General features: G+C 43.7%; 1 protein-coding gene across 7 annotated transcripts in view; it reads right to left on the reverse strand.

Moving 5' to 3' along the window:
- Positions 1-14,784, reverse strand: part of hdac7a (histone deacetylase 7a) — an 87,803-nt gene that overhangs the window by 20,144 nt on the left and 52,875 nt on the right. For 4 of the 7 annotated variants that reach the window (XM_066708324.1, XM_066708325.1, XM_066708323.1 and 1 more), the window contains 7 exons: positions 11,011-11,207; positions 9,969-10,059; positions 5,948-6,104; positions 5,306-5,427; positions 4,723-4,845; positions 2,317-2,426; positions 571-675 (listed from right to left, as the gene is read on the reverse strand). In XM_066708324.1, the coding sequence (XP_066564421.1) occupies positions 571-675; positions 2,317-2,426; positions 4,723-4,845; positions 5,306-5,427; positions 5,948-6,104; positions 9,969-10,059; positions 11,011-11,207 (905 nt within the window). The remainder of the gene's footprint in view (positions 1-570; positions 676-2,316; positions 2,427-4,722; positions 4,846-5,305; positions 5,428-5,947; positions 6,105-9,968; positions 10,060-11,010; positions 11,208-14,784) is intronic. The other 3 variants (XM_066708329.1, XM_066708328.1, XM_066708326.1) reach the window with 3 other exon arrangements.

The raw sequence follows: 14,784 nt of genomic DNA on the forward strand, positions 1-14,784 counted from the left end.
ATCAGGGCTGGGGGCTGAGGTCAGGTCTGTGCACAATGCATGCATCTGATTGGCTTTTTTCCAAGCATGGGAAGTTGCTAAGCTTTGTCTTTGGCTGAAACAGGGCATGGATTCTGACAAACGGACAACTGGGATACCCATTTTTATTGAACTACATGTGCGCCTTTGATAATTTGTTACGCATTCTGATTCCAAAAGATCCCAAGATCCCATCTCCCACTGCCAAGTGTGAAACATGAGCCCTAAAGGAAATGCAGCATCTGTAGGAATTGAAACTGCAATTCACAGGAACAACCGAACCCTGACACCGCAGAGTCAAGATACGGATGCACACCCGTCCTGGCAGAGGTGCGGTTTCATGGAAAACTTGTTCTACTAGGGAGTTCTGTCACTGCATGTACTTCTGGGCGGGTGGCGCTGGCAGGGTTAGGGTAGATATTGCGCCATTCCTGTGCCCGGGCTGCCCTGCGTAATAACTAGGGGTGGGATCCAGAGCCGATTCCAGTGCTTGCTCTCATCTGGTTGTGTTAAGTCACTTTTCTGACACGCAGCTGTCAATGGCTCTCTTACCTTGGTGTTGGCTGGCAGGCCCAGGGTGATGGTGGGCAGGGTGGAGGAAGGACTCTGCACAGCAAAGTGTGCCAGGGTGCCATCCTGTAGGAGCAGCCGCTGGGCCTGCGGGGAGAGAGGGAGTGCGTGAGGGAATAATTACATAGCATTAGAGAGAGAGAGCAGGAGGGGTAGGGAGAGATAAGAGGTATAACCAATTGTACAAGGGATGTATAGAACAGACTGCATTCATTTACAGGAAAAACAGAGTGCATGAAAGAGAAGAGGAGGAAAGTGTTGGGGAGGAAGATTGACAATTCCATCAAATCAAATCCATTTGAGCTCAAACATGAGCAAAGCCATTTCTCAAGAGAAGGAGTACAGACAGTTTCTGTGAAAAAAAACCTAATGAAATTAAAGGATTAAATATTTAAGTTATTATTTTGTCCCCCTCACCCCCACAACACAAGACTAAATCCGACATGTTAACAAGAAAGCATTAAACCCGGCACACATGAACACACACACCACTAATTAAACAAATACCATGAGCGGATGTGTGTGAGTGGGCAGAGCAACACAAATGCAGGAATACAGCCTCTTAAATGAATACATCAGAACAGGCTTGGGGGGCCAAAACAGAAAAAAAAAGTTTAATTAAAGGGGGATCAAGTGTCATGGGGGAGAGACAGCAGCCGTTGTCAATCCTTCTTGAATGCCTCTGTTTAAAACATGTTATTACAAACAGCTACTGCCTCTGCTTCCCAAATGTATGACTGCTTGTTAATTACATTTTTTTGTATGTATTTATGTATTGTACTGAACAGAAAACATTACATTAAATAGGGATGAGATGAAGAAAGTAGAGAAAGGTGACTGAAATGGCAGAGTGAGCTGGAAAAGATGAACACGGGCCAAAATGGACACCCTTGTGATGCAGGTAGCCCAATCTCCTGTTTAACCAATCAGGACAATGCCTCTGTGTGCGCTGCTATTGGTCACTCCCTGTTCCCCATCTCTGTCTCTCTGCATCTCTCTTTCTCCTAGTTTGGCACCCCCCGGCCGCGAGCTTTGCCCTAGAAAGGTCAGAGGTGAACCAGAGCGGGCGTGTGAACTAGCCAGTGGGGCTCAGCTCTACTCAATAGACCATTCACCCCCTCCACTCCTCCTTAAAGCGCCCAATGCTGCTTTCATTGCAAAAGACACACAAAAAAGAGAGAGAGAAAAGGGGAGAGCACGGGACCTGTTTAATTGACCTGGCTTGTTTACTATAACAGGATCTCTTTGTAAGCTGGCTGTGAGAACCGCAACGCCAGAGCACGCCTGCCGAGCCCCGAAGAGTTTAATGTCTGAAGAGGTTTCAATGGGTCCAAACGGTGACAGTTTTAATCCAACTACATCCCATAATGTCAGGATTTCGGTGAGCTGTTCTATGCGAGTTAATTACTGCGTTGTGACAACACACACACAGACACACACACTCAACCACAAACACACAAATATACACAAACGAGCCCCTGCATTGGCCATAGTTTGTGCTCAAATGGGTTTCCCTTTCTAGTTACTGTGCCTGACACCTAAATTTGCCCCGAGATGAACATCTAGCCCTGTGCTTTGTACTTGATTTGATTGTAATGCACTTTAATAACTTATAGCTCATGTATTTTTCTGCAGCACTTGGAATACATTCATATGAATTGTATATATTTTGTGTAAGGTACCCTGAGTAATAAATAATGATAGTGTTGGGGTGGGTAGGGGGCTCACCTCGTGGCAGACCCCAGCTGTGTGGGGCAGCACTCCATTCTCAGTGGGCAGGCTGTCGTTGGGGGAGCTGCAGCCAGATACCGGGGTGCTACTGCTGCTGGGAGACGAGTCTGGGGGCAGAAACACACACGTGAGGCCCGGTCAAACTCAGGAGGACCACAACCCAATATGGTAGCCTACCACAGTCATCTTCCATGGTCAAATCACATTCTTCCTACTTCAGTTTGCACACACCTTCATAAGGACAGTTTCTATGAATCCTTAGAAGCATTTTCAAGTGGGAAAACCATGTAAAATCACTCTACTAAACTTTCATAAGGGACATAACAAGACAAGAGACTCTTTCAGTATATTAAATCAATTTCTAGAAGGGGTTTTTTGTTGCCATTTTGAATTCCTCAACCGATTCTGAATGATAAGTTAGTGTACGTACGAAAGTTACGGTAAGTTACTGAAAGCTGTCAGCAGGGAAAGAAAGAGTGCAGACAATATTTCTGTGAAGAGTTCAGCCGGTGCCAGAAATTTCCGATGTTACGAGAAGAGCAATTTTGTAAGAAAACAGAGCTGCGATCAGTATCCCCGCATGATCTGCCGGGTGTGAAAACAGCCCCGCGTCAGGAATGTTATTATAGCAGACTATGTGATGGGAGTCAGAGGAGGGAAAACCAGTAACAAAATGGATATAACAAGCTGACTGGAAGCCTCCCCCAGACCGGGATTAATCACCAGCAGCCCCCTGCCAGCGTGCAAACACAGCTTAACGAGAGGAGTTGTGAAATCCAGACTGGGAGTTAACAAGGAGAGACTGGGCTGCTGTAAATCAGTGAAACGCAGCACTGGTACGTAGATCACGGAAAATAAGTGGAGCTGGAGATCAGACATTGTGCTCTAATTTCAACCTACAGCTAAAAGAAACACAAGAGTTTAACACAGGGAGTCATCTGCTTTCCGTGTCTGTTTCAGGACATGACCAAAAGTCAGAAAATACTGCTTCACCCCAGAAACAGGATAAGAATAAGTACAACTAATAATATATATTTTTTATATTTTTGACGCAATTTCAAGACACATGAGATCAATAGCAGCACAGATTGATATCCAGTGCTTGCATACAAAGAAATGAAAACCGAAGATATGGCTTATTTAAAAAGAAAATAAATAACTGACTTTACAACGGGCACGAGTACAAGTCTTACTCAGACCAGCACTGAAGAACCAATCTATTCCAAGACTTGCTGGGCACATCGGGGGAGTCAGTACAAACCGACTGCATTTGCTGGCAAGGTCTACTGCGCTCTGTACTCTTCTCTTCTATCACACAGTCACTGTGATTACTGACTTGCACATGAGCAATAAAACTCACACGGGGAGTGTCAGTAATAAACATTAGCAAATATCTGGAGCAAGTACTAAATGTCTCCCATTGTAACAGTATAAATACATTTGTTAATTAATAAAAAAAAAAAAAAAGACTGTTGTGGGAGTGTGTCGGTTGTGAAAACTGCCTGTCAGGGATTCTGTTTTAACCCTTCAGGGACCGGTGGGATAAAAGTACACTGGATTAGTCTAAACCATTAGACTAGTCTTAATTTGACAGACTTGTGTAATGCAAGTTAGTCAGCTGCATAGAAATTAAGACTGACTAAGACTTAGCCTAAAAAGTTAGCCTCCTCACCCCCAGGCTGAATCTTTCTCTCCATTGAAACTGCTTGTCTGAGACACAGTTGCTGAGGCGACACTGTCAGGGATGCTGAGTCGGAGCCTCCCATTGGCTCACACACACTGTCCCGCCCACCGGCAATCCCCCTCAGAATTCAATTACTAATTCTGTACAGTTTTTAAGTTACTGTGAACTGTGAACATCAATTTTTGAGAGAAACATCTACCATATTTTGTTTATTTAAACGTATTAAAAGTCCCAGAATGCACTGCGTATTTGAAAAAGTAAGACCAATCTACGGAAAGACCGTTTTATGCAACTGTTTTAACTGCATGTCTTTCGTAACTGTGAATTATAATTATAATTTTAATTTATGCAACTGTCCCCAAATGTATGTATGTGATGTATAATCCTCAAACACTGAACAGGCTGGACAAAAAATTATTATCAGCAATTAAATATACTACCTGTATGAGACACAGGACCAGACCAAAGCAAAACTTTGCCATACCAGTGAACCACAAAATTACAAACTCTACCTGACAGCAGTTTAATCTATTGTCAGAACAGAAGCTGCTGTGTACTGCTTATAAATATATAACAGGACAGTACAAGGTTGTTCTGTGTGATCTGAAGGCAGGTCAAAGTTTCGGTTTGGTCTAGGCCATGGCTGTCATGCTGGGTTGCTAAGGGAAAAGGCAGAGGAAGATGCATTCCAATGGGCGGGACGCGGGAGGGCAGCTTACCTATAGTGTCAGGCACTCTCTGCTTTACAGTCGGGGGGGCGCTCTCCTTGCGTGTTAGCGGGCTCTTCCGGGTGCCCAGATGTTTCTTCAGCTTATTCTTGACCTTCAGGTTGGGCTCCGAGGCTGAAATGATTGGACGTCCCATTAGTGGCCTGAGAAATTCTCATTGACTGACTGTTTAATTGAATTGCCTGCACTAGTGTGTGGGTATCAATTGTCTTACATCTGTACAGCTTCACAAATGTCCATATGCCATCAGTACACAGTATATTCCCATTTACACAAGAAATGGTATCTCCGGCTGCTGACGTGTGCTTGAGACATAACGTGTGTTATTATATGTGCCGCTGTCGACTTAAGCTACCTCACCCACTAGCTCCTTGTCCATGAGTTGGGGCGTTTCAGCCCTGTAGGGCCAACCAACTTGCTATGTCATTGCCTCATGCACACCCTCTCTGTTTGTGGGACGTGCGTGTTCATGTTTTGTAAATCTACAAAGGGAACCAGGCCCGTCACCGCCAACGATCTGCCTGTGTCCAGAAAACCAGTTTTGAGGTCCTCCAGTAACCCTGTGCCATCTTACCTGTCCTGCGTAGGGGCATATCCTCGTGGGTGTCGCTGGGGGGCTGGGCTTGGGGGGCCACCATTAGGGATGAAGGGGGCAGGTCAGGGTCTGGAGCCAGCGCCCTGGAGGGGAAAGACCAACTGTTTCTTAAAAACTAGCTGTAGTGGATGGTCAGTACATTCACTGCTATGTTGTCCCCCGTTTCTCTACAGCAAGAAAAAGCTTCTACCATCCTGCCTCATGCCAGCACTGTCTCTGAGCATCCCGGTCATCGGTTTAAGGGTGGCTCTGAACAGAGTAATCCTAGACAGTTTTGTAAGACACCGGATCTAGTATCCCTATTGAAAAGCCATCTTAATCAGATTTAGCTTTAAAGAAATCATGCTCTTTAACCTACTTACACCTGAGTGTTCAAGCACTCTTTTAATGGGAATGAAAGTAATGTATATTGCCCCCCATCTTTTCCTGAAGCCCTTATGTAAGGTCTTGTCCATTATGCTCTGTAATAGGGGTGCTGAAAAGTCCAGTCCGTAGCATACAAGGATTTCACTCTATGGAGGAGGAGGCCAAAGGCATGTGCAACCATTTACATAGAGTTCTTTGATTGTCCCCAGAAATGTCTGACACATCCTGATAAGAAGAAGTCATTGTAGGGCTCACCTGTAAGCCACGGGGGTGTTGCTGAGAGGGTTGGAGCTGGTACGCTCCAAAGCGGCCTGCTGCTTCTTGAGGATCACTTCCTGTAGTTTCTGCTTGACCGCTGTACTGGCCACGGCACCTGCCAACCGAGAGGGAGGCGTCAAATTGGAGGCGAGCTCTGAGGAAGGGGGTGGGACACATCAGAATGAGGCGGCGTCTTTTCTTAAAACACAAAGTCTCTCTCTCTCTCTCCCCCTTGCGAAAGGCCCTCACGGTTCCCTTGGCGACGCATGACTGGTTGGAATACAGGGGTAACTGCAACCACATGTTCACGAGACACCCTCGAATGGTGGTGAAGGGAAAAGTGGAAAAGGAAGTGAAGCTGACAAGCACTCGCACACAGGAATTCCCACACATCTGGGGACGAGGTTGAGGTTTGCTGCAACTAAGCAGGCACGAGTACGACAGCCAGTACAGCACAGCATCATTGTAATTTTGATGATGATGATTATTTTAATTATTAGGCTTTACATATTACTTGATTCAATCTACTTTTTACCCATGATCCTGTGCATGGCTAGGCCGCACTAACTGAAAAATGTCAACACGAACAATCGCATACACTAGAATGTTCTTGAAGGTGGCTGCATATATTTCCACGCGCCACCTGAACTCTGAAAGCCAGCAAGGCCCAAAAGACCGAAAACCTGGTCAATTCTTCAGCTTTGAGCGATGCCCCTTATGGCTCTGCACCACTGATGACAAATCTAAGGCCCTGAGCAGCCACCGGGGGTCAGCAGCATATGTAATGTAGTGAGGAGAGGATGCGAGGAGAATTCCGACTTTAAAATCGGCCATCTCCCCCTGCTGGAGCCCGAGTCCAAGATTTTTTAACCACTTTTAATGAATGATTGTTTTTAAAAAATGATTTGAAAAATGAATTTTAATTGTTTTTAAAGAATTAGTTGATTTTAAATGCACTTGTATTTTTTGGTTGTTCTGTTCTGTTATTTTGTCAAATACATTGGCCGTTTGGTTTTTAATTTTAAATGCATCAGATTGTTTTGTTTTTGTTTTTTATTTTATGGTTTTATTTGTTTTATGATTTATCTGATGCATTTTCAGTTAATTTCAATGTATTTGACATTTATCACAAGTTTATTGTTTTATTGATTTACGCACAGGTTTATTTGAGTTCATGTATTTTGTTAAAATTAATCACTTTAAGATTTTAAAAATTTTAAGTGATTTTAGAAATTGTTTTAAAAAAATTTTTAAATCACAAGTATTACATTTTTTTGAATGTTTTATTTAATTTAAATGTAAAATACTAAAACCAATAAACAGTATTTTAAAATTTAGAACGCGGCCAGTATCCTGTTTAGGAAGCTTGACCTCCGACCCGCCAAGGTGCCGTGAATGCTGACCATTGGCACAGTGGCTGACTCACTTTTAATTGGCAAATAAAGCAAATCAGAAAGGCCACGTTATATGGCAGGGTGGATTAAATCCCTCATTGAAGGTCAGGAGGTGCAGATCAATATTAACACAGGTTAATTTGGCTCAGGTTATCAAACCCAGCCCTAGCAATAGCATCTCCGTATAGGTCTGGAGATTAGGAGGAGCCACTGTTATTATTGTCAATATTTGTATAAACTACAAGCTTATTTTTAAATCCTGTCAACTTGCGTATTACTACAGCTTCCTGGAGAGCCAGCCAATAGCCTGAAGGGAATTTAAAGCATAGCAGTGAGTTTGCCACCAGTCACATGGTTCATTAAAACGTTTGCTTTTTGTTCAGCCGCCGAGAATTCAGTTTCATTCAAGGCCACTCTCTGAACTGTTCCAGCCCTTCGCACCACTGATAGGATTACAGTTAATTAGCCTAACTGGGCCAAACTGAAAGCTCTGACAGCGTACTCCTCTGCATTAAACTAGTGAGGCGGCTACCCCAATTTATTAGCTCTTTTAATAGCCAAGCCCTAGGCAACTCTAGCTGACTCCCATCTTAGCTGACTAAACAAACACACGACCCTGACCCAAAAATATTTTGTATCTACTGGGGACTGTAACACTAACCCCAGCCCAGCCCAAAACATTAAAAAGCCCTGCTTTAATCTCTTCTAGTGCAAAATGCAACTACAGTAATCAAAATATTGATTAACGCTAACACAACGCTTTCCATTCCTACCAAGCTATATCCCCAGCTAACACTACAATAATCCCAAACGTTTTCAAATGCTTTACTTTGTCATTTGGGATTGTGCTTATTTTTTCCGCTAGTATATATACATCAATTTTTAACTAGTCATTTTAATCTGGGGATGACAATTATTTGGCCTAACAAGCAAACACTGTGGCGATTTTATATGTTGAACCATGATATTGAAGTGTAACGCCAAACAGAAAAACTTGATGCTACACTCTGTCCTTGGACTATATATCCTTCTCCAGAGCAGTTTCCAAGTGGTGCAACAGGGGCACACATAATATTCCTGCTCTGAGGAATCAAACTCTGAATTAGACCCATAAACCAAGTTGAAAAGAGCCAGATCCTACTGTTAGCTTCCTCCAAAAATGGCTTGTGACCACTTGTGGGTGTTGATGTACATATTGGGAGAGAGCACAAGCAAACATACGACCGCACACACGCGCGCACAGATGCACACACACACACAAACACACCAGCTCCCTTCCCCTTTGTTCCTCCACCTCCTGAAAATAAAACTTTTTGTTTTGTTTTTGTGTATAGGATGATGGCGCCCAGCCAGCGTTCAACAACTTCTGCTCGGTTTCTAAAGCACTGCTGCTTTTTTTAACCCCTGTGTGCGCTGGAAAGCAGAAGTTGTGGCCTGCTCAACACAACAGCACCAGACAACCTCTGATTCAGCAACAGCCACACACCTAACTCTCCCAGTATGGGTTCCATCCAGAAAAGAGAGAGAAAAAGAAGAAGGAATATCTCTGTCCATTTTCACCTGCCCCTCTGAGACTTCTGCCCCGATATACGCTTCCTTTGGTTTCATCTAACAACAGTTACAGTGCCACTACTGTATAATCAACCATCCACGATTGTAACCCCAGTCTTGATGAACCTGTGTTTTTTTTTTTCCAAAGCCCTTCAGAGACTCAACAAATCCCTGCTGAGGTCATTCTTGGTCTTACTGTACAGTTTTCTTCCTGCTCTTAGTGTTCTGCATTTCTTGAAATGTGTCTTTCTGGTGCCAGCTCTGGGTAAGGCCGTCTGCTAAGCAATGCATCATGGATACATTAATATTAATTTTAATTTAAATAAACATATATCAAACCATCGATAAAGATGCTGTAAAGTAGAGCTTGGACACACTGGAGAGTATTCAATGCCAGCATATTGTTTTATGTATAGAATCTCCTATTTTAAGAGAGGCCGGTTTTGACTGTATACTGCGGTTGTTTCCATAAATGCTGTATTTCCAAGATCTCTTGTTTAGGGAGATTCCACAGTGGATCATGCATGGACAGGGACAACCGCAAAAACAAATTAGCAAGGAAAAAAAAAAAAACCTATCTAAAGCCATCGCCTGTTCCCTGTTTTTCTTTAAAAAAAAAACACAATATTGTTTTTGGCATCTCTAGAATCACTAACTATAGATAGCCAAGGAGCACGCTGGGAAATCCCCCCAGAAAGCAGAAGGGATAATCATCTGCTGCTTCTCAAATAGAAACTTCAGTTTTTACATCGTTCACAGAACCCTTTTCACACAGTTTTGCGCATCTCCTTTCAGTGCTCAGGGCTGATGTGGACCAGTGAACAAGACGGCTTCGTATTGGGGAAGCGCAGGGTTTCACTGTGTAGAAAGCCTCTGTCGAAATCTATAGACATTGAGGATGTTGACTCACCCAAAAAATCTGCAGGCTTGTAGTTGTCCATGACCAGGTCCGATTCACCCCAAATCTAAACAGACCTCCACTTATACCTGGGTTATTTTTTCTCCCCTGACTTCTTTGCTTTGCCTCCCTTTGTGCTAGCTCAGCCCAGACAGCAGGGGGAACTGTGACTTACTCTGCTTGCTTTTGTCCTTGTGCCATAGGTTCTGCAGCTCCTGTTGTTTCTCCTGCTCCTGCTCACGCCTCCTCTGCTGCTCCATGTTGAACTGCAACAGGCGACATGGAAAACAAACCGTCATACACACTCACACACAAATGTATTGGTGGCTGCATTTTAAATGTCATTTACATACATGGAAACGACACACAGGGAGGGTACCAGCTACCGTTTACAAGCTCAGCTGAATAAACTATTTTGAATCCATGAACAGCCCCATCTCGTGTTTGTTTTTGATTACCTGTGTTTTAACTGTCATTTATTTATAGTATTTTGCAAATGAGGTGGTCAGTTTGAGGCAGTGTTTTGGTAACGCCAAGAATAACTGTCCTGCAATACTCAAGACCTAACAGACGGAACTGGCACCATTTCAGATTGAGTAAATACATTTAATTTGAACTCTGATGCTGTAGAACTGTTCTCCCCTTAACCCCCAGACTTGGTACAGTTTACTATAGCACAGAGAGTGCCTTTCTCCACTTTTTACAAAATGGCAGACAGACAATCAGTGAAAACTTGTGTTGGTCTTGCAGTGTTGTGCAGAGGCAGGTGTTCATTTAAAAAATTAAGAATCACAAGTCTGTATTTACAAAACAATATCCCATTCCTTTTTGGTTACTCATGTCAAGTCTTTTGGAGGTTTATAAAACAAAAGAGATAACATCACTGATTTTAACTGTGTATACGTTTCTTCACACCTGCACAACAGTGTGATTACAGAGGTGCATAAATGCAATTAAACGCAGTATCGGTATACAGCCTGCAGGGTGCCATCACTCTAACAGCTGTTTTGCTGTGCAGATTTTTTTTTTGCTGTATGTTTGTTGTATGTTTACCACTTTGTAAAGCGCTCAGTGGCTACCCTGTGAAGGGCGCTATACAAATAAAAATTGATTGATTGATTGATTGATTGATTGATTGATCTGGCATGTTAGAGAGCAAGATCTTGCTGAGCAGAGAGCTGGGTAAGGGGTAGGGGGGTCGGAAGTGAGGACGTTACCCGGATGTGCTGCTGCAGCTGAGCGTGAGAGATCTGTGTGCAGGGCTGGGCTCCGGGGAAGGGGCTGATGAGCAGGGGGTGGGGGATGGAGGTCAGCATGGCCGTGTCAGAGCCGGGCCGCACTAAGCGTTGGCCTACGCGGAGGTCCATTGGGGCAGCCTGAGGGACAGCCACAGACAAAGGGGGGCTCACATCCGCTGCAGGGGAAGAAAAGCAGGAGAAGATGACATCAAACTGACTGATTGTTCTGTTCACATTTACCACACATTTAAAAAAAAAAAAAAAAAAAAAAAAAAACACCCTGAATCTTGACCCCATTTCTTTAAGGTGCTACCCAAAATGGGGTCATGACCCCAGAGTTGGGAACCACTGGTCATACACAGGCACTTCGGCTGACCTGACTATATTAAGCATCCCCAGTTCCACTCTGGTTAACTTCAGTTAATGAATGCGAGTGAAGTGAGCATGCATCCCTGGTAGATTCCACATATTCATTGACATTGTTATGCCCTTGTATTATGGATTAACCTTGAACAGCCAGCTGGTTCTAAAGTGCTAATGGCGATTGGATGCTACTGAGAGTACAGGTGTAAGAACCAGGTATCTGGCGAGTGAAGCAGTTATTGTCAATGCTCCCATTGACAAACACACTTTGTCGCACTGGCCACCTGTGTCAGGTCAGAGAGCTTTAGGAGAGCAGGGTTTGGTAACTCCATAAGGCCTAGCTCTACCAACCGCCTCTCTGTAATAGATGTGTGGAATGGGAGATGACTTATGTCAACTCTTTGGTCCTTTCACCAAAATATATATAATTTCCGACAGCAACACAAACCTATATTCTTAAGGAAATGCATTTGACTTGGACTGGGGTTAAAATGGAACTGCAAGTAGAGGGAAAAAACTGCCAATTTCAGAATCTCCAAAGTGGCTTTTCAGAATTTCTAAATGTCACCAGCTCAACCACATACAGAGAAGTTTGACAAAAGCACCATGAAATGGCTGGAGTGTGCGCGCTGGGTGAACGGCGAGATTGTGGTTGACAAGGTTAGTAAGTGATCCTGCAGGAAACAACGCACTTTGACTTACCTATTGTCACCGTTCTATTTTTGCACTCAAACATACCAACACACTGACTGAATTACCAAACTCACAAAGCAGGTTCCCCCCCCTCCGAGACACACACACACACAGTTCACACTCACAGTGGTAACCTGATCCCTGCACACCACTCCCCGCACAAAAAAGCTGAAAAAAAGGACATGGTTTATTTTCAGTTTTACAGAGTTTGCAGAAAATGGGCTCATGTAATTACTGGGCTCCTGTTCAGGGGCAGCGCAGTGGGAATCGGTCTTCCCCACCAAGAGAGAGACACCGAGAAAGAGACGGAGGGAGAGAGAAAGAGAGTGAGGACTCTGTCACCGAGCTGCTTTTGTAAGGTGACTCCTGCCATCCATTTGACTCAGGCCCTTTGTGTCTGCTGGAGCAGGGCGGACGAGTGCAAAGTGCTTCTCCCCGCCTCAAAGATGTTGTTTTTTTCTCTTCCCTTTTTTAAATGTCCCCCCTTTCCCCTCTCCTTGTCTTGAATTAATCATTTTCATTAAGCCATTTCCATATTGCAACATTTGCATCCATGAGTCATCAATAAAGGTTAATTTCCTTCACAACAGCAGGCTTGCCCTCCACCCGGCTCCCTCGCTGTGACGGTGAAGACATGAGCTAAAGGTCTTTTCTGGTTGTTGTTTTTTTTAATTCCCCCTTGTAGGGCCGAGTCTCTAAATTTAAGTGTCACGAGAAAGTGTGTGCGTGGGTGCTGGCACTGTGGGAGCTGCAGCCGTCCCTTGTAAAAGACATCAGCTGCCAGTTTCCCATTTCCCCCTCATCCACGACACAAATATTTTTTTCAATCAATTTCTAAATCAAAAGCAGAAACGGAATCTGTAACTGAAATGCTCAAAGGCGGACCACTTCTGTCCTGGAATCTATCACCACAGCTGAGAAAAAGGAACAGGAAGTTTTACCATGACATTGCCCTACATTTGACAACATAAAGGTGAGAGGGAACGTTTGTGTTTCCAAATGCCTCTTTGTCCCACTGTGTCTACTCTCAGAAATCACACAAAACATGCTAAAATGTTGGCTTTGCAAACATACAACACCAGTCGCCAAAACTAAACAGACGTCATGAAAAATGCCAGGGAATCGCAATCTGACATGGGTAAGGGGATGACATTAGTTAAAGGAATTCTGAAAATGTAATTAATTCAGTTCTGTCGGCCACAGGAAGCAAAAGAAAAACTCGACCTCATCTGAGAAAAGGTGAAAAAGTGAGAGTGACGGCAGACAGGTTTATGTTATGTAATCCAATGTATCCAATAATTTCCCACATCCTTAGGTACTGTCAAATACCCACAATTCCCTGTCTCCTGTACTGGCACTGACTTCGTGGCCAGGTGTGGATATGTTTACAGTGTGTACAGTGTGACTTCTAAAGAAGTGAAGGCGGATTTAGAGTTTATTTACCCAAACATACAGGAGAGTTTTTTTGAACTACCAGTTTAGCCAACAACCAGCTAGCTGCAAATCTAAGAATGAAACAAACTAACAAAAGATGAAACATTTAGTTTGAACTTTCAACGATGTATGTTATTTCTTTTTTGATATGCAGCTTGAAACTTTTGCCTCTAGTGGAACAAAGTGTACTCTGGAGCTAAAAGATTGCAAATCCCCCCCGAAGTCTGGAAATTCTGTTCAAAGTCAAAATGTTTTGTTATCACACTCTGCTGATCTTAGCTTTTGGTCCTGTGGGGCTTTAGATGATTGAGTGGCTGAAGTCAGGAATGTGTGTTTATTTATATGAATGTAGTTGTGTCTGTTTCAGGCTTTGGGTTTAACAAGATGCAAATTTAATTCAGCCCTCCTGCCTGCAACACTGTCTGGCATCTATTCAAGAGTACACAATTTCAAAAAGAAAGATTTCTAACGTGGCAATGTCTGGTCACAAGAGTGAATAATTCCTCTGCTTTTGGGGCTAAATTTAGACTGAAAAGCAGTGTGATTTAGAGAGAGGTTAAGGCAGGAGGGGAGAGTAGTGTGTGATAAGAGGCGAGAGCAGAGCCAAGGTGTGGGATGTTAAAATGATACACAGAGACAGTTCTGCACTCGGATCCTAGTCTCTCCACACCTCCCGATTCAATGCAATGTGCTGAACGAATAAATTCCAAAAAAATAAAACGGGGAGGTCAAAGAGCATGATACACAAGAGAGGCAAATTGTGTGACGGGTACAATCCGTACTGTCCTGTAAGGTGTCCACAGGCTTGTTAAGGTCAAAGCCTGATCTTGAACCAGAAACAACACAAACCAATCCAACAGTGGGGTGTGGATGGCATTTGGAGCCCAATAACCTGAAGCATGAACATAAACTGCTGGCTTCCTCAGCAGAGAAAACCGCTATCCGGAAATCTGTCTTCTAATCTGTCACAAATGAATTAGCCATGAAAACACTCCTCTGCTAACGAGTGGTTCGAGTTAAATTGGCTGATACGCACTGAGCTTAATCTCTGCTGGCCCTCTCCCATTTTTCTGGTTTTCCTCTTCCCACCATGGGCACCCAAACTGAGACTGACAGAGGGACACCATTAGCACACAGACTGACAATATCTGTGATGCAATTGTGTTCTGACAGATGCACGGTTGTAGTCTCATCAGACCCCCACTAAAGTTGTATCCCCCACTCAGCGCCTCAGAAACAACATAAAAGTCCTACTGCCTTCAA

This window comes from Amia ocellicauda, chromosome 7, assembly GCF_036373705.1.
Source record: "Amia ocellicauda isolate fAmiCal2 chromosome 7, fAmiCal2.hap1, whole genome shotgun sequence".
In the NCBI taxonomy this organism is placed as follows: Eukaryota; Metazoa; Chordata; class Actinopteri; order Amiiformes; family Amiidae; genus Amia; species Amia ocellicauda.